We start from the raw sequence: 23087 nt of genomic DNA, 5'->3' as shown, positions 1-23087 counted from the left end.
TTTTTTTTCTTTGATAGAGGGTGAGAAACAGAGGAAATGAGAGACAGATAAGGAAAAACACTTGCAGCCCTGCTTCCTCCCTGCAGGTGAGGACCAGGGGCTTGAAACTGGGTTCTTGCACATGTGCTCTACCTGATGCATCACTGCCTGATCCCCGTCAGATGAGCTTGTTAACCACTGCCATGTGAAGGGGTGTGCAACACGGCTTCCTCCGGAGGCAGAAGGAAGCTGTCACGTGGATGGGGCATCCCTGGTGGAGCCCTCATGGTGGGTGGAATTTGAGCTTCTCCAGGCCTTGTAAGCATTACTGCCCCCCTTTTCCTGGTTCAATCCCTGGACTGTCACCTCTCCCTACTACCTGCATCACAGTCCTGTGCCCAAGGCCCACAGAATGTCTCCTTCAATTAGCAGGGCTGCTTCCTGGGACCAGAGAATGAATGGCTTTTTAGACAGAATGCTGGCTTGAATCCGAATGTTTTAGTCTTGGCTGAGGCACCCTGGGAAGGGGTGATGGGTGACTTCCTCATTCCTTAGGTGGCTGCTGGAGCTAGTGCTCCTTCCCAGCATATCACACTGACCCATGTCTGGAACAAAGTCCCTTTCCTTCCCCACTGCTGCTGAAGAGCTGAGCTGGTGGTACACAAAAGTCTCCCGGTGACAGGAGAGTGACACCAAGTGTTCCAGAAAGAGGCAGAGCTAGGGTCAAACTGCACCAGGCCTGAGCCTATGCCATGCCTATCCCTGCAGAAAGGGAGGCAGAAGAAGCGAAGCAGCAGGTGGAGACCAGCCTGCCCTCCCGCTGACTGGCACTCACGCACCTGCTTGAGGATCTGGGCGGCCATGGTGTGGCTGCAGTCGAAGATGATGCGGAACTCCCGGCCTCGCTTCATCTCCTTGAGCAGCGGCCGAGAGTCATCTGAGTCCAGGGGGAGCTGGCGGATCTTTAGGCGGATGTTGTATCTCGATGGGGCCATGATGAGCTCCTGCAGTCGGATGAGCCCTGAGAGGCCCCCAAAGACACAAGAGACACATGCGCGCACACATGTCCACAGCTCTGCATATGCATGTGTGCCTATAGCCACAGGACCGCAGGCATACTCAGACATGGATATGAGGCCTATGCCAGACACAGGGATACACACAGCCACATGTGTCCAGGACAGGCATGTACACAATCAATCGCAGACATGTGCATACAGCTGTACAACCTGCAGATACACACACACAAACACAGGTCAAAAAGCACATATATACTGATGCAGACAGGACATCTGTCGGGCCACATGGACATGTATTGAACACAGGCTATCACATGTGTTCACATATCAATAAAAGCATGCAGACATATGTACAAACATGTTGACTTCAAAGCAGGCTCACAGGGCTGGGTGGTGGTGAGCACATGCTACCATGCAAAAAGGCGAGGGTTTAAGCTCCCAGTCCCCACCTGCAGGGGGGGAGCTTCATGTGCAGTGAGACTACTATATGTGTTTCTTTCTCCTTCTCTCTGTCCCCCTTCCCGTCTCTGTTTGTCTCTGTCCTACCAAATAAAATGAAAGAAAAAAGAAAAAAGACCACTGGGCAGTGTGGGAGGAGCAGGTCCAGGAACACACCTACCCGCTCCTCTCTGACCCAGGATGAATGAGTGTTCAGACCTTTGGAGATGGCATCATAGGCGGTCCCTTCTTCATTCCTATACCTCCCTGAAACTTAGGCATGGGACTTAATTCAAGACTGAGGGCACAAGTGATAGCACCAGACTCCAGGGTGACAAGTGTTAAAATATATAAGGCCATGTGTGCCCAGGCCCTGACCCTACCCCCAAGAGCAGGCTGCCTCAGTAAGCCTTATTCATTCATCCACTTGCAATGCAGTCACCACCTCCATGAAGCCTGCCTTTACTACTCCTCTGTCCAGACAAGCTCTCCCCTCCCCTGCCTCCCTCGTCTAGGTATCCTATCTCTCATACTCACCTCTTCCGGCCTTGTCTCACTCTTTATCCTGCCCCAGACTCCTAAAGCTGCCCCACCAGGCCCCCAGTATAAGGCCTAATGCCTAGGTGATGCTCCACACATTTTTCCATAATTGAATTACTTGCTGTTTTCTTTCCTCCATCCTCCACCTTGGCATTTTTGCAAAACCACTTAATCTGGGTACTTCCAGGGAAAACTGAATGTCACTTCCTGGAGACAAATGGCTTGCTTAGGACTAATTAAGTTCACTTCCATCCCTATTTCAAGGTCTATTCTTGCTGACTCCTCTCCGTTTAGCCTGGAAGCAGACTGGCTTCCCCCAATCTCCGCTGTACAGAGGGGCTGAAAGAGGACAGAGTGGAGTGCAGGGTCCCCAGCTTCTCAGCTCCCTGGACTTAGGGCTCAGTGCCTGCTCCCTGGCTGCACTACCCAGAGGGCCATGCTCCATTCTCCTCCCAGCAGCACTCTGCTTTCCCTTTGGAAACCACCCCTCCCATGCTCAGTCCATGTGTCACGGTAGGGTCTGTCCCCAGCTGCAGGGGCACAGTATGCTGCCCCAGCCTGGCCAACAAGCACCCATATTCGCTTGGCACATGTATGGACTCAGAACTGGATATGTGACACTAGCTGGTTCTACCAGGCTGAATTCCAACAATTCCACTAGAGGGACAGACGACGGCACACATGGTTGAGCGCACACATCACCATATGCGAGGGCCTAGGTGTAAGGCCCTAGTTTCCACCTGCAGGAGGTGGGGGGAGCTCTATGAATGGCGAGGCAGTGTTGCAGGGGTCTCTCTCTCTCTCCCTCTCCTGTTCCGCCTCCACTTTCAATAAAAAATAAAAAGTAAATAAAAATTAAAGAAATTCTGTTAGAGCATAAGAGATGCCCCCTTCCATCTTTTTTCTTTTTTTTCCCCCAGAGTGAGGGTCTTACACATGATTGAGATCACCACTCTGGACCTTTTTTTTTCATTCAGGGAGGAAAACAAAGAATGAAGAGAGAGAGAGAGAGAGAGAGAGAGAGACTGATCATAGCACAGGAGCTTCTTCTCGTGCTATAGAGCATTGCCTATGTGGTGCTGGGGTTCAAAGCTTGACAAAATCTTATCCAATGAGCTATCTGCCCTCAGATCTTTCTCACTCAACTTCAAGTATGGTGACCATAAGTCTGGGCGTCACTACATAGAAACTGAGAAGGACTCCAACAGGGGACAGAGAGAAAATAAGTCCTTGTGATACCAATCTGACCCTCTCTATCAAAAAGCACATCTGTGGACTTACTCCTGAGCTCTCCAATGAAACCAGCCAGAAGACACCCTCCCCTGGCCCTCTTCTGTTGCCTGAGCTTGTCTATTCTAGATCCAAGTTTACAGTCAATGATTGCATTAGTATCTACACAAGAGTTCCCTCAACCCATTTCGAAAGCCGTCTGCCAGTCAGATCCTGTTTCCAAAGCCATCTCTGTATACAGACCTGTGTCTACTCAGCCCCTCCATGTCCATTCTGAGGACTGGAAGTTCAAAAAAAACAGTCTGTGTCCCAGGCTTCCCAAAGAGCTTCCAGTCTTGAGCATGAATGCTATAGTGTTCAAAGGCCCACATTTAAATCTGGTCCTCCATGCAAGGGGCATACTTCATAAGCAGTGAAGCAGTGCTACTAGTCTCTCTCTCTCTCTCTTTCCCCTTCTCCCTCCTCAATTTCTCTCTGTTATACCAAATAAAGAATAATGAACAAATAAATTAATTAAGGAGCTTCTCATCAATCTTTGTGACAACTTCAAGCCATCCGGAGTTCCCAGTCCCTTGAAGTTCTTGACTGAGCTGCCTGCACTGAGAGCCCTGAAATGTTCTGGATCAACAGGTGCCTTGGGGTCTCTAATGAGGCTTAATGGGAAGAAGAAGAGGCTATTAGCTGACATTAGCAGAGGAGGGAGGAGCCATGAGCCCCACTCAATATATACCCTGTAACCCCTCCCCCCCCACACTAATTCCAGAAATCCTCAGCCTGACCAAAAGTTCCTCCCCACTCACACCTGCTACCCTGTGGGGCCCCGAGTGCACACTTGGCTCCCTCTTGCCCTGTTCTCAGTATTATGCACAGCATCAGCAGGCTTGTGGGATTTGGGGTCTCGGGACATGAGGACAGGGATGGCTGGGATGCTGCAGCCAAGGCGACCAGAGCCTTCTTGTCAGCCAAGTGCATGGTCCCATGTAATGTACAGTGACCCACATTCTCCAGAAGCAGATGTCAGAGCTCCTTCCCATCAGTGTATTCCCCAAGGAGGCCAGGGGTTTGGCTCAGCCCACCCCAGCATAGGATACGGCTCTCTTTTGTTTGCCCGAGATGGTCTTTCCTTCCCGGCTCCTTCCCCAATCAATCTCAAAATATCTGCAGTGAATCATGGCTGTTGGAATCGTGCTTTTTCACTTACAAAACACTTCTGCATTCATTACCCTAGTTAGCAATCACCCTGTCCTAAAAGGCATGCAAGAGAGAGAGTTTTGTTCTCGTGTTACAGACAGAGAAACTGAGGCCAGCCGAGGTGGAGGGACCCTTTGAACTTTGACAGCGTGGAAGCAGTGGAATCAAAACCTGAGACCTTATCTCCACCCCTGCCTTGCCCGGGCCCCTGCCTCTGTGATGAACTGTGATTTTATGCATAGATCAGGCAGGAGGTGGACACAGAAAAGCTCAGAGTGCGAGCATGGAGGGTGCCTGTAAACGTCACTCTAGAGCTCTGCAATCGGGCCAGCTCACAGCCAAAGCTGTTTACATCTCTTTCTTTCCTGTGATATTCCAGGAGCAGAAAAATATAACACACCCTGCAAACACCAGCCTCCACAACTGTGGTTTGCTTCCTGCCAAACAGGGAGGGATGCTCCCCACCTGATGACTTCCACTCCGGTAGGGATAAAGACTGTGGCCCCTGCTTTCTTTCCCCTTGCCCCTTGCCTCTGCCTAATCCTGGCACTTCTCCCTGTGACCCGCCTACTTCTAGGGGACTACACATAGTAGCTTTTTTCTCAGTGGTGCTGATCTCTCCTCATCTCTGAGTCACACCTACCTCTTAGGTTTTGGGTAGATTTTTAAAGTTCCCCCTGCAGTAGATCATCGTGATGACCCCCAACTCTTCAGCCTCTCTTTCTCCCCACACCCTCCTCCTGCAGCTCTGCTGTGACTTTCCTTAATCACGGGCAGGAGGCACCATCCAGCACACTGAGTCTGCCCCTAGGACTAGTTTTGGTCACTGGGGTACTGACAGACAGGGCACTAGCAGGCACTCACAAGGGGACTGCACAACAGGCTTGTTCCTTTGCATCACCACCATTGCCATAACAACAGACCTGACCAACCTGCTGGAGGGTGACAGACAGGGGGAGCAGACCAAGTTGCCCCTGACATCCCAGCCCAGGCCAGTCTAAATCAACTGGCCACCAGCAGACCTCCAAGCTGGCAAGTGATCCAGTCAAGCCCAGCCAAGCTCAGCCGGTCTCTGAGCCTACAAACTCGGGAGAAACATAAGGGCTTATTGTTCTAAGCTGCTGCATCTAGGAGTAGAGGCAGTGGCTTCTTAGAATTATCGTAGAGGCATATAACCACTGTGCCCCCTTCCAGCATGCTATGACAACCACGGCTGTGTTTGGCTGGGGAGGTGCCAGTCCTGAAGAGAATCATGATTGGCAGGAGCCAAAGGCTGTCCCATTCCCATCTGACCATGCTCAGGGAAGTAGGCACGGATCCAGGGAGTGGTCTGCAGGAGTGGTCTGAGACAGGTTTTCCTCCCTAATAAGAGGTCTGAGTTTTTTTTAGGAAATACTCCTTTGGTTTCTACCACATCTGAATCCTCTTCCAAAGCCAAGCTGTCTTCTTGGTAAGAAGTCAATACAGTCTTACCTCCTCAATGCTCACATGGCTCTTCCTCTGCAATACCTCCTGACTCTCCTAACCCTCTGCTCTCCATCCTATCATTCCCTCTTGGAAGCCCAGTTAGGTCCCTGTCCTCTAGCAAGTCAGTTCAGGCTAAACAAGACCAGAGAGTTTCCTCTCCCCAGTGTCTTTAGTTCTGACTGGCAAACCTGCCACCTGGTTCTTCCTACTTACAGCCTGGAATGGCTAATAAGCCCTGGGTGGGTATCCACTTCCCTACAATAAGGTTTATTTCCAGAAGGTCCCTAAGCCTTCACTTACTCTTCTTTATCACTGCCCACTCCTCACTATTTCCTGAAATTTATTTTATTTTATTGACAGAGACAGAGACGCAGAGAGGGAGAGGGTAAAAGGAACCACAGCACCAAAGCTTCCTCCAGTGTGGTGCAGACTGGATTTGAACCTGGATGGCACACCTGGCAAAACAGCGCACTATCCAAATGAGCTATCTTGGCAGCCCTTTCCTGAATTGTTTAATCATAGTTTATTTCAATTTAATTCTCCACTCTATTCTAGTCTGTCCTACAAATAGTTAACCCATCTACATTTTGCCAAGTCCTGTGCTGAATGTAGTAGCGAAAGTTCACAGTACACAAACATCAACAGGCAGAAAGACAGACAAGCATGATGATGGTGTGTGCGGACAGTACATCCAGAGGCTGCAGAGTCACCAGAAGTGACCCGGAGCTGGGAAGGAGCACCTCTCAGTGGCAGAGATCTCATAACAAGGGCACTGAACGCAGATGGGGAGGGGGGCAGGGACAGGGGAGGGCAGCCTTCAATACTGTTCTGCCCAGAATTCAGTGGATGAGTGTCTAATCTTGAGTTATATAAACAGCTCCCTAGCTGCCTTTTCTGAGGATGCTCTCGTTCCCCTTCCCCATTAGGAGGTAATCAAGAGCTGACATTGAATCACAGGCCATTGAGGGCTGGAAAGCTCTCTTTCCAGGCTGGCTGCCCTAGCTCTCGACTTGACATGTGGACAGAGGCAGGCCAGATGGGTTAAGTGATTTGCCAAGGTCATTCTTTCTCTCTTTCTCTGAAGGAGCTGGGCTAAAGAATATCTTGGGACTTGAGTTTTTGGAAAGAGAAAGCAGAGCTACAAAAGCTCTGTGCTATTCCACTAGTAGCCTGGACACATCCTGGCTAGTTTCAGTCATGCAGTCAGTTCAGGGCTGGCATGCTTGCTGCGGGTGGGAATGTGTGACTGCAAGGGGTTCAAAGGCTGGGTGGCAGATGTAGGCACAGCTACACAGGTGGGGATGCAGGTGCTCAGGTGGGTCCTGAGTGCAGAAATGAGCATGCTGGGTGATGGAGGTGAGAGTGTGGAGAGGTGTGAGGTGGCCTGGGACTGGATGTGCTGTGAGTGTGGTAGGTGTGCAAAAGGCTGAGGGAACACAGGGCGAAGCATCTTGGGTGTGAGTATGGACCTTGCCGCTGGGGCCAGTTAAGCTTGGGGAGCACTCCAGAGCTTGATCCTGGGTCTCTTTCCCCCTCTCCCCACTTCACCTAGCCTGGCCAGGCCTGGCTACTCACCTGTACTGTCATCATAGACCACAGTGGCTGACCGCCACTTGAGGTACTGGACCAGATCAAGGATGGCGTGGCTGAGAGAGGCGTAGTCAGGGTAGAGGTTCACATAGAAGGTGTCCTTGTTGTCCAGTGGGTGGTGCTTCCAACGCAGCTGGATGTGGGGCACCTCCAGGGCATTGCAGATGGACTGGACGGCATTGGTGCAGGAGCCCTGCGACGGCCCAAAGATGGCCACCACACCCAGGGCCAGCTGGTCACAGGCTATGGCAGAGGGAAGGGACAATGTGGGGTCACTGCTGTAGCTGGAGGTCCCATAGGCCCTCAGGTAACATGGTACCCACAACTCTCTAAGGGACAGTCTCTGAGTCTCAGCTTCTGTATCTGGAAGAAAGGGTTGCAATAGCCCCAGAGAATGGGGTCACACGAAGGGCAGGTGGGATAATGCAGGAAGGACCCTGAGCCCAGCATTTGTGCCACCTACGCTTAACCCGTTGAGCTACCACCCAGCTCCCAAGCCCAGCATTTGTAAGATGGCAGCAAAGGTCACCTTTGATGGTGTCATTACTGTGGCATCTGGCTCTATATCAGGACCCCTCCCCTGGGAGCCTGAGAAATGACCATGAATCAAAATTTATCCTTAAGTTCCCATCTACCAGAGCCTACAGGACTCACCAACAGAGCATTGACAGCACAGATCTGCACATATGATGCACGGAAAGGGAGCTGAGAGAGTTGAGCACCACCACTCAGAGGACTCAGACACAGCCTGGCTGCCCCAAGCAGCCAGTAATGACCTTGTGGGCTCTGGTCCATCCCTAACACTTGTAGTGCCCAAGGTTAGAGAGTGAATGGAGGCCCACAAGCCCCGTAGCTCAGCACATTCTCAGTCAAGGGGACCAGGCCAAGGTGCACTTGGTAGAGTTCACATGTTAAAAATGAACAAGGACCTAGGTTCAAGCCCCTTGTCTCCACTTGCGAGGGGAAAGCTTTGTGAGTAGTAAATCAGTGCTGCAGGTGTTTCTTTCTCCCTCTTTGTCTCTCCCTTCCCTCTCAATTTCTGACTCTATAAAAATAAATAAATAAACTTTTAAAAAGTTTATTTTTTTTAAATTTTTTATTTAAGAAAGGAAAAAAGTTTATTTTTATTTTAAAAAGTTACATGTTCTCAGTCACAGGTGGTTGCCTAGAGGTGGCCTTTTGACTTGCCTTGTCAACAGACCTTCACAACAGCCTGGTAAGGCTGGAGATCTTTTCAGGTACAGGAACAGGTGAGGCAGCACAGGGCCCTGCCTGTCCCCTTCTCTGACTCCTGGCCCTGCCTTGAGTCACTAGGGTTCTTGCTTCTTCCAAGAGTGAGCTCTGTTCACACCCCTGCAAACAGAGGCCCCTGGGTCACCTCTTGACTGGACCTAAAGATGCAGCCATGATAGTAAAACTCTCCCTTTGAAGATGCCCCCAGGGAGAGGCTCTTACAAGCCTAGAAGTAGACATGGGGTCCCTGGGGCAGGAAGTTCTGGGTTATTCTAGATACTTGGAGCAAAGACCAGAAGGGACCTGAACAGCAACTGAAGCTCTGGAAGGGATGGTCCTTACATCTCAGTTTTTGCATCTGGAAACTGGGGTTGCATTATCCCCAGGAAACGGGTCACAGGAAGATCAAACAAGACAGTAAGACTCTCAGCATGGGCTCCTGGGACCTAGCCCCCTCAGTTTCACTGACCTTTGTCCTGGGAGGAGTCTCTGACCAGAAGGACAGAAATTCTAAGGGGCAAGCTCTAGGATGGGGGCCTGGAGTGAGGTGGTACTGAGGGAGCTATAGACAGAGAAGTTCTGAGTCTTTTGGGACATGTAATCTGAAGAGTATTTTTCCTCTTCATTGACCTCTGCTTCCTCTTCCCTCACTGGCTCCAGGGAACAGGTGACGTTATGTAATGAAGTTATTTTTCCTGATATTTGTACTCCCCCAAGAACACCAGAGAATACCATCTGGGGCTTATGTGAAGACCTGAGCACTGCAGGTGGGGGCAGGTATCGTTAAGATACTGCTGAAACCACCTGGAGAGGCCAGGACAGCCTATGATTGGGGAGGGGCAGGGCAGGTACAGAGGGCTGCTGGCCTGGATGCCCCACAGCCAAGGCCAAGTGCAAGAGAAGGTGCACAGCAGGGCACCTGACTTCTGGGAGCTTCTGGAGTTGTGGGACCAGAGTTCAAGTCAGAGAAACAGTGTTTTGTCTATGTTGCTGCCACCTGAATGTCAGCACTCCGTGTGGGAGGAGCCTCGGAGGTTGTAGATGCTCGGCAGTGGAGGTCTGGGCTTGCTGGCAAGTTGCCTGGTTTATTGGGACAGGCCTTTTTTTCAGCACCCTCAGCCCAAGGAGGTCATTACTTGACCTGTGCTCTCCTCTTCATGCAGGAGGATGTGTAGCCATGGAGCCTAGATAGCAACGTGGAGGAGGTGGGGCCATGGATGACAGCTGTCCAGGCCTGGTCACAGTCATGCCTTCTTCACCATATGGATGGCATGCTCTGCGTCCTACCTCTACTTAGAACCTTGTTTGTTTGCTCTGTAAAATGTTTACAAACTATTCTTTTAAAATAATTTTATTCATTTTTCCTGATTTTTTTTTATTTGATAGAGGCAGAAAGAAATTGAGAAGGGAGAGGATATAAGAGAGGGAGAAAGAGAGAGACATGCCTGTCACTACTTTACTCATTGTAAAGCTTCTCCCATGTAGGTGGGAACTGGAGGGTTTGAGTCTGGGTCCTTGTGTAGGATAACTGTGTATTCAACCAGGTTCATCACAGCCTGGCCTTCGGTGTGATACCTTCTAACTATACCCTGATGCCCTGGCTTCTGTCCTACAACCTCCTGTCTCCACTTGCTTTACCTCTAGCACCTTTTGATCAATGACTTGAGTGGTTTTTGAGTTTTGCTCCATCCCACTACCATCTCTAAGAGTCTGACATTTCTAGCCCTTTGCTTGACAAGTAGCTTGGAGCACGAAGGTAAATGTTACCCCTACACTCACTTGGCCCCACCTCTTAGATCATGCTTCCTATCCAGGTCTGCTGTCTGGGTCTCCCGTTTCCCTGCAGTGGGAAAAGAGAATTAAAACACAAACTGTGATGATACAGAAGGCTGTTAAGCATGACTTTGAGAGAAGCAATTCTGACACTGATTGTGAAGATAAGAAGAACATTGCTGCAGTGTTAGCTGTGATGGTGAAGCCATCTCATAGGTAAGATGTGGTGGATGATCCTAGTGACAGCTTTGATGGAGGTGAAACCGACGAGGACATTGATGCCACAACATAGCAGTGGGCTGGCAATGACAAGTATGCCAACGTCATGACAATGGCGGAGACAAGACATAACTATCAAGGAGAGGTGATGAAAACAAGGCCCCTGTTGATGACAGGAATGAATATAATGAGACTGGTGATGACAGCCAAGGCAGTGATGTCAGCAAGAATGTGAAAGGAGGTGACACCAACTCTGACGGTGTTGAGAAGATGATGGTGACACACATGATGCAGCTGTGGCAGCAATGGTGATGATGATGTGACTGGAGTCCATCTGTGGATGGTGGTGATGATATTGTTAATGAGCTATGCCACTGTGGATCTGGTGACAGTGACTGTGAAATGGTATGTTGGTGTTGACAGTCGTGGCGATGATGGAGATATGGTAATGATGGCCACACTGGGTCTCATTCTGCCAGAAATGCAGTGATTAGACCTCCTTGTTGGGTGGCAGGAGACATCTGTCCCATCTTTCACGTGCTGTTCCTGACCTCTCTCCACATCCCACTTCTTTTCCCTTTCATGTTCCTTCCACCATCAGAAAGGTTTGTAGTCTGGAAGAGCATGGTCTCCTCAAGGGGACCAGAGTAGGGTTATAGAAGCAGCAGTAGCAACAGTCTTACCTCCAGATGTTTCCAGGGCAGCAGCAAACCCTTGTTCTGGCAGTTCCTAAGCACACACTGCAGTAATTACATTATTTGTGGCTTCAATTTTGAATCCATTTTCTGGTCATTTTATAGTAACTCAGTGGTTCACAGTCTTTGCAGGAATCCACAGGCTGAATGTGACTCCCCTCCCCCTTTCCATGGCAATTGTAGTTATAGCAAAAATTATCCCAATCAATTTGTGTCTTGAAAGGAATTGAGCAGCCCAGAGAATAACTGAAGGCAGAGGAGCCTGGGGAGTGCTGGGTCGATTCCAGGCCCGCTCCGGTCAGGCTTGGAAGGAAACACAGACTCTCTGGATTGCTGGCTCGGGCACTGCCTGGCAGTTCTTCATCTTTTAATTTTCCACAAAACATTTTCAAATGAAGACAATAAGTGAAAGTCCTTTTTAATAGGAAAGGGCCTCCTGGGCCTGATGTGGTGGGAAAGATGAATTCAGCCAGAGCTGGGGGCAGGTGGTGCCAGGCTCTGTGCCTTTCTACCTGCTCAAGCAAGCAGCTGTATGTGGCGGGGGGCAGCGTGTAAGCAGGGGAGCTGTGATGGGCAGCTCTGCCCAGGGAAAATGAATTCGCATCAGGTTAATGAGAATTAGACCCAGTTCATCCCCCTCGGAGACTCCTAACGATGCTCCTGAGGAATACATTTTTAAAAACCAAAGATCAAAAGGAAAAATAGAGACCACAGGAAAGTAGGGTTCCCTGGAGGGTGGAAGGGACCTAATAGGAAACATGATCTAATAGCTGACATGCCTCCAGGGTCAGACAGTGGTGCTTCTGGCCACAGCAGGGGGTCTTTCTTAGGTATATTAGCAGAGGGATATTAAGAGAAAGTGGTGGTGGAGAGGGGACACTTCTTTTTATTGAGATAGAATGTAATAAAACACATTAATTTTAAATTCATATTTTATGCTTTTGATATATAACTGCAGTCATAAAACTACTATTTGGATCAGAATGTAGAACACTGTCCACACCTCAAAAGGTATTCTTTCCCTTTGTAGTTACTACCCACTGCACATGGGACCAGGAAGACAGCATAATGGTTATGCAAAAGGACTTTTATGCCTGAGGCTCTGAGACTCTGAGGCTCCAGGTTCAATCCCCATCACCACCATAAGGCAGAGCTGAGCAGTGCTTTCGTAAATAAAAGAAAAAAAATACAGGGACTACTGAGTAGTGGCATATCTGGTTGAGCACACACGTTACAATGTGCAAAGAACCGGGTTTGAGCCCCCAGTCCCCACCTGAAGGGGGAAAGCTTTGCGAGTGGTGAGGCAATACTGCAAGTATCTCTCTCTGCCTCTCCCTATCATCTCCTTTCCAGATTTCTGGCTATCTCTAGCCAATAAATAAAATAAACATAATAAAAATTGTTTTTAAATATTCACTCATGTGATTCCCTGCCTCAGATGTGGCCTCTATTTAGTCATCCAATATTACATTTGTGAAGTGCATCTGTGGTGCTGTGTATAAACTTGTGTATAGTAAGTTTGTTCATTTTCATTACTGATTCGAATCCCATTGTATTAACTGTATCCCAGTGTACCTATTCCCCTATCAATGAGCTTTTTTTCTCCATCTTTGGATCATTATTAAGCAGCTAAGGCACACCCCTGAAAGTATACATTCAGCTCTAGTCAGAATTACCAGACAGTCCTCCTAAGAAATTGAACCAGTGTTCACTCCCATGAGCCTGGTATGAAAAAAAAAAATTCATCTCCAACTTCTACCTCCCATCATTCACAGAAAATCTGCTTGAGATAGATCGTGGAACTCCTGAGGAAAAATAAAACAATAGAGCTTCTAGAAAATATTGGAGATAGTCTTCATGGCTCTGGGACAGAGAAGAAAGAGCACAAAATGCATTAGCCCTAGTAGGAAATATTGACAAACTGGAGTGTTTCAAATGAAGAACTTTGTTCCTCAAGAGATACTACTGGGTGAATGAATAGGCAGGCTCATCTGCAATAGATATATGCAGTACATATATCCAACAAAGGACTCTTACCCAGGAGGTTGAGAAGATTGCTGACAATCAATAAGAAGTGACAAGTAATGCAATTTTTAAAGTGGTCAAAAGGATCAAGAAGATAGTACAGGAAAAAGAAGATTCAAATGGTCTATTAGGATATGAGAAGATGCTCAGCATCTCTGGCCACCAGGGAAACACAAAATAATTACCCCACTGAAAAACCCACTACATAAATCACCAAACATAGTCAAGATTTCAGAAAGAAAATGGACTTTACCAACAATAAGTAGATGTGTAGAGCAAATGCAGATGCCATGCATTGCTGGAGGGAGTCCAGACTGATCCAGCATCTTTGGATAACTGACTAAACAGATAGATATCCTATGGTCTTATCCTCCCACTCCTGGGTCTGTAGCCAATAAGAAATGGGCACTTCTGTGCACCAAGAGATAAGAGTGTTCATAGCGGCACTAGTGCATAGCCCCAAATGGAATGAACTCAGAAATGCCAATGGAAAATTCAGTTTTTAAAAATATGTATATGATATATTCAGGTTGGAAAAATATCTCACTTGGACAGTGTGCTGCTTTGTTGTGTGCACAACTCAGGTTCAAGCCCAGTTCCCACTGTAGTGAAGAAAGCTTCAGTGTTATGGTCTCTTCCACATTCTCTCACCTTCTGCCTCTCTGCTTTCTCTGTTTTCGTCCCCAAAAATGTGTGATATGTTCATATAATGTACACTCTACAGTCATGTATAACAATGGACTACTGCCATATGTAACAACACAGATGCATCCCATGGATACTGGAAGGTGAAAGAAGAAGACTCAAATGTGTATGCAGGCTTGAGTGATCACTCATTCATTAGAAAGCAGGGTTTACCATGCTTGTGGATTCAGCTTCAAACCCTCCTTTCTCTCTCTCTCTCTGGATTCAGCTTCAAACCCTCCTCTCTCTCTCTCTCTCTCTCTCTCTCTCTCTCTCTCTCTCTCTCTCTCCCTTCCTCCCTCCCTCCCTGTAGCTTCATGAACCATGGAACACTGCTGCAATGCCTGTCTTATTCTTCCACTAAATCTCCCTCTGTCTCTAATCTGCTATCAAAAAATAATAATAATAACTTATAGAGGTTGCCAGGAACTTTGGACTCATGCAGGCACTTCTTCTTCTTCTTCTTCTTCTTCTTCTTCTTCTTCTTCTTCTTCTTCTTCTTCTTCTTCCGCTTCTTCTTCTTCTTCTTCTTCTTCTTCTTCTTCTTCTTCTTCTTCTTCTTCTTCTTCTTCTTCTTCTTCTTCTAGCGTTTGCCCTTCTTCCGTAGCCAGTTAACTAATTCCTAGTGATAACCATGGTAGAACCAAAGAAAAACCTGTTTTATATTTATGGAAAGTTCTCAACAGCCAAAGCTGGTGTGTGGCACTAGGTGTTAGACAATGGCTGTATGGCAGGGCAACAAAAAGGTCAAGGGATGTTCAAGGCAGTGGAAGAGATGGGCAATGGTTACACCACCACCCCACACACACATACACACAAGGGCTGTGCCCTGACCTTGTTATTGAGAAGTCTTGGTTGAGTCTAGGCATTATATTGCTGAGTGAGGCTGGGCAGAGTGCCAATATGGACTATCAGCAGGAAAAAGTTTGACCACAGAGCATGATGGGAGGAGAACAAGGAGGATCAACCAAGGAGGAGGGCACAGCAGAATGGAGATAGGTACAATGGACAAAGGACCACATTCTAGTCACTCTACAAGTTGGTTTTCTACAGAGTGGCCTCTGAAATGTCAGCAATGACTGTGGTCAGTATTGGGACCTTCTGATCTTTACATCTTTAAGGCACAAAGCAAGGTAGGCAACCACAGTGCTGAGCAAGAATCAGTAGGAGGATGACCCCTGAGTTGATGGCTCAGTGTGTTGAGCAAGGCAGCCAGTATTATAAGAACAAAATCTGATATGACACATGCTCTATGCTAAGCACAGTGAGAAGCAATTGCTGAGGAGTGCCTATTTTGTAGGTGAGAACACTGAGGCCCAGATAATTAGGTCTATAGTCACACAGCTAACATCGGAGTTGTTGAATTGCAAGTCTAGCTCCAAGTCCATGCCAGGCTGCTTTGCGGTGCTGAAATGATGACCCACAATGGAACTTTTTAAAATAGAACCAGCAACAGGAAGAACCTGGGCAGGGCTGCTCCTGAGAGCCTCAAAGACCTGGATTAACTACTAGGAATCCCTTAGAAAGACTAAAGATCCTTTCTGTCCCTTTTCCACCCATGACATCATCTCCCCAGACAATAACTTGGATCCACTGGCATATCAGATTTCAGGTTCAGGCAAGGAAAAAAAAAACTAGTATAGCCACAGGCCCTTTGGAATATAACTAAAATATGCCTACTAGCTATCTACAAAGTGGAGGACCCCCAACTCTTCATCTGCACTATTCTAGCCTTTAGGTCCATGATTGCTCAACAGTTTGTTTGGCTTTGTATGTTAACCCTCTTTTCAGCCACCAGGTTCCAGATGCTACCATGATGCTGACCAGACTTCCCTGGACAGACAACCCCACCAATGTGTCCTGGAGCTCTGCTTCCCTAGAGTCCCACCCTACTAGGGAAAGAGAGAGGCAGGCTAAGAGTATGGATAGACCTGTCAATGCCCATGTTCAGAGGAGAAGCAATTACAGAAGCCAGACCTTCCACCTTCTGCATCCCACAATGACCTTGGGTCCATATCCCAGAGGGTTAAAGAATAGGAAAGCTAGCTTTCGTATTCTTTAATTTATAGGGGAAGGGATGGGCTACCGATAGCTGGTGATAGGAATTGTGTGCAGTTGTACCCCTCTTATCCTATGGTTTTGCCAATGTCTCCTTTTTATAAATAAAAAAATCATTTATCAGACTTTAAAAATATATAGGAAGGTGAATTTGACAAGTCAGAATGTATTTACCAAAAAGGATGACAGAGGACCTAGTGGGGGTTGCATTGTTATATGGAAAACTGGGAAATGTTATGCATGTACAAACTATTGTGTTTACTGTCCAATGTAAAACATTAATTCCCCAATAAAGAAATTAGAAAAAAAAAAAAGAGAGAGACTAAAGATTCCATACACATGGACCTCAGTCTTCTCAACATGCAGGGGTGATGCTGTCCCTAAAACTCAAGTGACAGTGCTAGGCAGTGAAGCTCAGGCTCCCAGAAGTCCTTCTTACCCTACTCACTAATTGACTCACTCAGCCATCATTTAATTGAACACTTATGGATGTCACTTTGTTAGGGCTGTATCCATTTTCAAGATAGGGTCTTCCTTTCTGTGATGTTAGGGAGAAAGGGACAGACATTAAAAAAAGACAATAGTTCAACGACAAATTGTGATAAGGGCCTTGAGGAAGAAACGACAAAAAGGCTTCTAATAGGAAGATGACCTAGATTTCCCTGGGAATGAGATTCTTAGGTCTGATATTTAAATGGAGTTTCACGGAACGTTAGGGGTCTGTGGAAGTTACTGCCAGAGTTATCTAAGCTTTTAAGCTAGATTTCAATTAAATAGATTCATGCTGTACATACTTGTATGGTAAATTTCTTAACGCCATAACAAAAAAAAAGTATGCCTGAATACCTAAATAAGTTCTACATCACACTGGGCTCTTCCCACTCATTTAGGCATTGACATTGCCAACTTGCTTGAGTGTGACAGAGTCTTGGACTATAGTTTTCTAGTCCTTTTGTGCAGTCACTGGAGTGACTTATCAATGTGTCACCAGTGAGGAAGAAAACAGCCCAATGTTCGTTTTTATTGCACTTTGAAATTTTCAGGTGTGTGTAGGGGGACTGTCTAATTGAATTTACTACAATTTATTCTTTATGAATCACAGTTTTCTTGTTATTATGCACACAAGACAAAAAGGCAGAAATGGATTGAGCCCTTACACCCACATGACTGCAAGTGTCATTCACAGCTTCTATTGTAGCCACTGAAGCAGCTCTGTCACTTTAAAAAAAAATCTTTATTTAGTTGATAGAAACAGCCAGATATTGAGAGGGGAAAGGGAGATAGAGAGGAAGGGAGACAGAGAAACACCTGCAGACCTGCTTCACCACTCGTGAACTTTCCTCCCTGAGGGTGAAGACTGGGGGCTTAAACCTGGGTCTTTGAGCACTGTAACATGTGTGTTCAACCAGGTACACCACCACCTAGCCCCGAGCTCTGTAACTTTTATTAGATTTTTTCAGAGTTATTTATTCATGAATTAGATAGAGACAGATAGAAACTGAGATGGAATAAATTGAGATAGAGAGGGAGAGAGAGAGACACCTGCAGCACTGCTTTGCCACTCATGAAGCTTCTCTCCTTCCCCACAGTTGGGGACTGGGGGCTTGAACCCACCAGGGTCTATGAGCATGGTAACATGTGTACTCAGCAGAGTGCACCATTACCTGGCCCTATTAGATCATTTTTAATGGCAGACGCATACTACGTATTTGAATGTGTACATTATTTGTTTGACATGTATTTTATTTATTTTTCATACATTTTATTTGCTTTGTCTTAATGATCAAGAGATACACAGAGATAAAGAGAAATGGGGGGAGAGGAGGAGGAGAAGGAGAGAGAGACCAGAGCTCTGCTCAGCTCTGGCTTATTGTGGTGCTAGGGAGTGAACCTGGGACTTTGGAGTCTCAGGAATGAAAAGTCTTTTTGCATAACCGTTATGCTGTCTCCCCTGCCCTGAAATATTTTAAATACTGATATTCTGCATAGCAACCATAATTAAGAAAAACGATAAGTGAAAAATATTCATGCTTTGATTCAGAGGTGATGGAAAACTGGGTTAGTTTCCGTACTCCTATGTCCTTAGCCTCCTGTCAGCTAGCTCCATGCCCTTCATTCCCTCACAGCCTCTGCCAGCAACTTGGGAAATTCAGCTGGAAACCTACCATTCCTTGAAGATGGAACAGCTAAGCTGAACTTGAACTGAGACCAATCCTCAAAACAGCTGGGGAAAGATCCTAAGCCCGTGGCTACGACCCAGAGTTCCACCACGTGGGATTCTAGCCCATTTTCAGCACTGTGTAAAACAAAGGCAACTTTTCTACTTTCCTGGCTGCACACTCACCTTTCTTGGTGGCTTCGAAGCTGTCGTGGAAGTGAATCCTCTGGATGTCGTAGGTCAATGTTGTATTGGGCAGCAGAGTCCTGTTTCTGTTGATGATGTTAGCGGAAAACCGAAATGCATGCTCCTCAGCGTTCATGACCTGGGCATTGGGGCCATCTGCATACTCAAAGATTCCTCCTGCAAGAGATGGGTAAAAGTAGTTGTGCTGAGTAGTATTCAGTTGGCTATATATACCATAATTTTCTTAGGCACAACTCAGCTGTTAAAAATGGTGAAGTCATAGATATGAAACCAATCACATATGCAAAGATTTGGAATCTTTATTATGTTTTTTATTGACAACTTATTTAAACATTTATGTCTATAAACTATCTGTCCAGTACAACTTTATACAGAGGAAATACTGCATGTGTATATTTGTGTAATTATATATATAATAAATATATTAACATATTATGCTCTTGGAAAGCTTATTATTGAAATGTATAGCTTATTTCCTTTTTTTTCTTTAGTTTGGCATTTGCTGTTTGCATATGCAAGATCATACAAACTTTGTATTGTCTTTTATCAATAAACTTTGTATTTTCATAAGTAGTCAAATCATTTAAATATCCTTTTTGCAAAAAGAAAATGATGAAGTCATCTCCTTCACCTCATTTTGGATAGAGCTTGAAGGACTTATGTTAAGTGAAGCAAACCAAAAAGAGAAGAATGAAACCGAATGATTTCACTCAAAGGCAGAATTTAAGAAACAAAGGTCGGAAGGGAAACACAAGTGAAACTTGGACTGGGTTGTGCATATTGCGCCAAAGCAAAGGACTCCAGAGAAGGGGGCTGGGTTGGTTCCTGATGCCTGATGGTGGAAAAGGACCTGCTTTGGGGGTGAAAGTGTTTTACCGATGCCAATCATGGTGAAATGAGAAACTGCACCCATGTGTCAACAAATGGTACTATAAATCATTAATCCCCCCCCCCAATAAAATGATTTTTTAAAAAAGTTGTGTGTGTTGAGGCAGAGAAGGGAGCACTCATAAAGATGCTTGGCTCAGAAGGTTTTACGGACAAGATATTTTCTCTCAAATGTTCAATGGCACCCTAGATAATTTCTATACATAGAAAAGGTTTTGGATCACAAGAAAACCCTCCTACTTCAGCAAATTCCTGGCAACAGAGACTGACAGAGCTAAAATAGAATAACCAACATAATAATATTGCTATGAAAATTTTTGCTAGACTGCTGGCAAGAATAAACTACTAGAATATTATAAGGATAATTTACCATGACCAAGTTGAGTTGGATTTCATGCATGTAAGGGTAATTCAGTAGAAATAAATCTATGGGGATCATTCTGGCACATCAATAGCTCAACAGAAAAAAAAAACATGATTATAAAATGTAAGAAATTGGGGGCTAGGCGGTGGCACACCTGGTTAAGCATGTATATTACAGTGTGCAAGGACCCAGGTTCAAGCCCCTGGTCCCCAACTGCAGGGGGAAAGCTTCATGAGTGGTGAGACAGGACTGCAGGTATCCCTCTGTCTCTTCTCCTCTCTATCTCTCTCTCCCCTCTCAATTTCTCTCTGTCACTAAATAAATAAAAATAGTTTTTAAAATGTAAAAAATCATTTGATAGGGGGCTGGGCGGTGGCTTACAGTTATAGTGTGCGTGGACCTGGGTTCAAGCCCCTAGTCCCCATATGCAAAGGTGAAGCTTCATGAGTAGTGAAGCAGTGCTGCAGGTGTCTCTCTGTCTCTCCCTCTCTATACCCTTTCTTCTAAGTTTCTCTCTGTCCTCTCAAATAAAATAAATAATCTTTAAAAAATTAAAAAATCATTTCAGAAACTACTACAGTATCTGCTGTAGTTAAGAATGCTTAAAAAGCTATAATAAACTAACAGCAGAAACAATATACTCTAGAAGCATCTTAGTTCAAATTGAGCTTTAATACACAATACTGGTGTAAGACTAGAGACATTATCATTTAAAGGACAAAAAAAAAAAAAAAGGAGCTGACAAAATAGCTTGCCTGTTTCATCATGCCTTTGACCCAGCTAGGTTTAAGCTAGATTCCCACTGCATTGGAAGAAGCTTCCGTGTTGTGATATCTTTCCTTCTCTGTCTCTGTTTCTGTCTATCACTATGTGAAAAAAGTCAACCTAGAGCAATGAAGCCCTGGTGATTAAAAAAAAAGAGTTATAAAAAAAATAAAAGTACAAAAAGGGAGGGAGATAATAATTCACACCACAACATTAACTAAGAAAATAAGGGGGGAAATATGAAAGCATGCATCTCTTGAAAAGAAAAAAACCTTCTATGTACACATGATATAAACACCTTTTACAGAAATGGTCAAATCCATAAACATTAAGACTGGTTAGAGATAGTATGAAAGTCCAATTAAATGACCAGTTAGCACAAATTAATAGTTTCTTGTATCAGCAACAACCAGTAAGAAAACTTAATGGCAAAAAAGAATTTATTTTATAATATCAGCAAAAACATAAAATAACTAATAATAAACCAAATGGGAAGTGCTCAAGTCCAGTACTAAAAATGACAAGAACATTATAAGTGAGAGACATAAAAGAGACTTGAAGAAGAAGATGTGTTATGGTCTGGGATACTCAAGATTCAACTGTTGAGGTGTAAGTTTTCTCTGAATTCATTTTTCAGCTGGAAGCAATCCCAACCAGATTCATAGAAGGATTTTTCTTGTATTTCACAAACTGACTCTAAAAAGCATCCTGGAGACTAAACAAAAGATGAAAAGTGCCAGATTAAAAATATATCACAAAGGTAGAATAATTAAAACCCTGTGCCAATGGCATACAAAAACACAGCTAGATCAATTGAATGAAATAAAATGGACCTAGACCGATTTAAGCAGAGATATACACTTTAGACATAATAAAGGTGACTATGCACAATCAGTAGGTAAATTAGAAATTAATTGTGCTGAGACGATTTAATCATTTGGGAGAGATTTAAGCTACATACAAAAATATACTCCAAATGTGACAAAGATAAAATAGCAAGAAAATAAAGAAAAGGAGAAAAGATAACACTACCAAAGCTCCAAGAAAGAAGATGCACGTGAGGATTAATTTGTAGGCATTCCAAAAAAAGTCAGAAACGGGGGGAGAAAGGCCAATAACTTCACAGACCTAATACAACACTCATACATACCAAAAATATCCATAAATAAAATTAAATGGCAAACTAGAAACTATATTTGTAACATATGTGATAACATAGCTATTTATTTATTTATTTATTTATTTTCCCTTTTGTTGCCCTTGCTTTTTATTGTTGTTGTAGTTATTGTTGTTGTTGCTACTGATACTGTCGTTGTTAGGACAGAGAGAAATGGAGAGGGAAGAGGAAGACAGAGAGGGGGAGAGAAAGATAGACACCTGCAGACCTGCTTCACTGCCTGTGAGATGATTCCCCTGCAGGTGGGGAGCCAGGGGCTTGAACCAGGATCCTTACTCTGGCCCTTGCGCTTCGCTCCACGTGTGCTTAACCCTCCGTGATACCGCCTGACTCCCTGTAACATATGAGATCGAATAAAGATTAATATTCTGTTTCAGGTAGAGACAGAGGAAAAGAGACTACAGCACAGAAGCTTTCTTCAATCAAAAGAGACTGGGTTTAAAAAATGATATTTTTATTTCACGGAAAATAATTTTAAACTCGTCAAAGTATAAAAATACTTGAACAGAAAAAGGTGCAAAGGGCGAGCATGTGGTGCTTCACACAACATAAGAATACAAAGGAGAACTTAACATATGAAGAAATACACATCCCGTCTAATTTTCAAGTAAATTCAACTTAAATCAACAATATGGCCAATTCCACTGGGAAGCATATAAAATAACACCCACAATTGATGAAACTATTTAGAACCAGACACTTCCTGAGTTAGCTATTGATGGATGTGGGAATTGGCATACACTCCTTTGCTGGTGGCCATGTAAAATATATAAAAACAACTCTCTCTCCTTTTTTTTTTTCTTTTTTTGTTGCTTCCAGGGTTATCACTGCGGCTTGGTGCCAGCACTGCACCTAGAGGTCTTTTTTTTTTCCTCCCATTTTATTGGATAGGACAGAGAGAATTGAGAGGAGAGGGGAAGATAGAGGAGGAGAAAGGTGGGGAGGTGGGGGCTTGAACAGGAATCCTTGCATCTCACACTATGTGTGATTAACCCGGTGTGCCACCACTGGATCCTCAAAATATCTTTAAAATGTTCTGACTCAATATTTTATTTTTTAGGAATTAATTCCAGCAGCAAGGATGGACACAGAGATCTTGTATCTGTGTGTGTGTATGTGTGTGTGTGTGGGGGGGATGTAAGGTGGGGGGGTGTCAAGGTTGTCTGGATATGCCCAACATCAGAGAAAGTAAATAAACTTCCATGGCTATGTATTTCTGCATCATGACAACATTTGAATGTTTGCTGGTCTATTTTTAAGTGAAAAATAAATGCCCTACAGCAGAGCTGCAGTGTGACCCCCTGTGAGAATAGGAAAAACAGAAGGAAGATGACAAGCTTCATCATTAACATAAGAATAAATGACATTTCAAAACAACTTAACTGAG

At 45.2% G+C, this 23087-nt stretch overlaps 1 protein-coding gene across 3 annotated transcripts in view; it reads right to left on the bottom strand.

The window, feature by feature from the left end:
• The window catches only part of GRIK3 (glutamate ionotropic receptor kainate type subunit 3), a 250241-nt gene that overhangs the window by 81505 nt on the left and 145649 nt on the right, over positions 1-23087 (bottom strand). For all 3 annotated transcript variants that reach the window (XR_009553877.1, XM_007537496.3, XM_060206191.1), the window contains 3 exons: positions 18486-18662; positions 7440-7697; positions 819-1000 (listed from right to left, as the gene is read on the bottom strand). Coding sequence is in view for 2 of the 3 variants with exons in the window: in XM_007537496.3 (XP_007537558.1) it covers positions 819-1000; positions 7440-7697; positions 18486-18662 (617 nt within the window). In the remaining variant the exon portion in view is untranslated. The remainder of the gene's footprint in view (positions 1-818; positions 1001-7439; positions 7698-18485; positions 18663-23087) is intronic.

Source organism: Erinaceus europaeus, chromosome 13 (assembly GCF_950295315.1).
Source record: "Erinaceus europaeus chromosome 13, mEriEur2.1, whole genome shotgun sequence".
NCBI classification, from domain to species: domain Eukaryota; kingdom Metazoa; phylum Chordata; class Mammalia; order Eulipotyphla; family Erinaceidae; genus Erinaceus; species Erinaceus europaeus.
The sequence above is the reverse complement of the archived record's forward strand: the minus strand, read 5'-3'. Positions and strand labels throughout refer to the sequence as shown.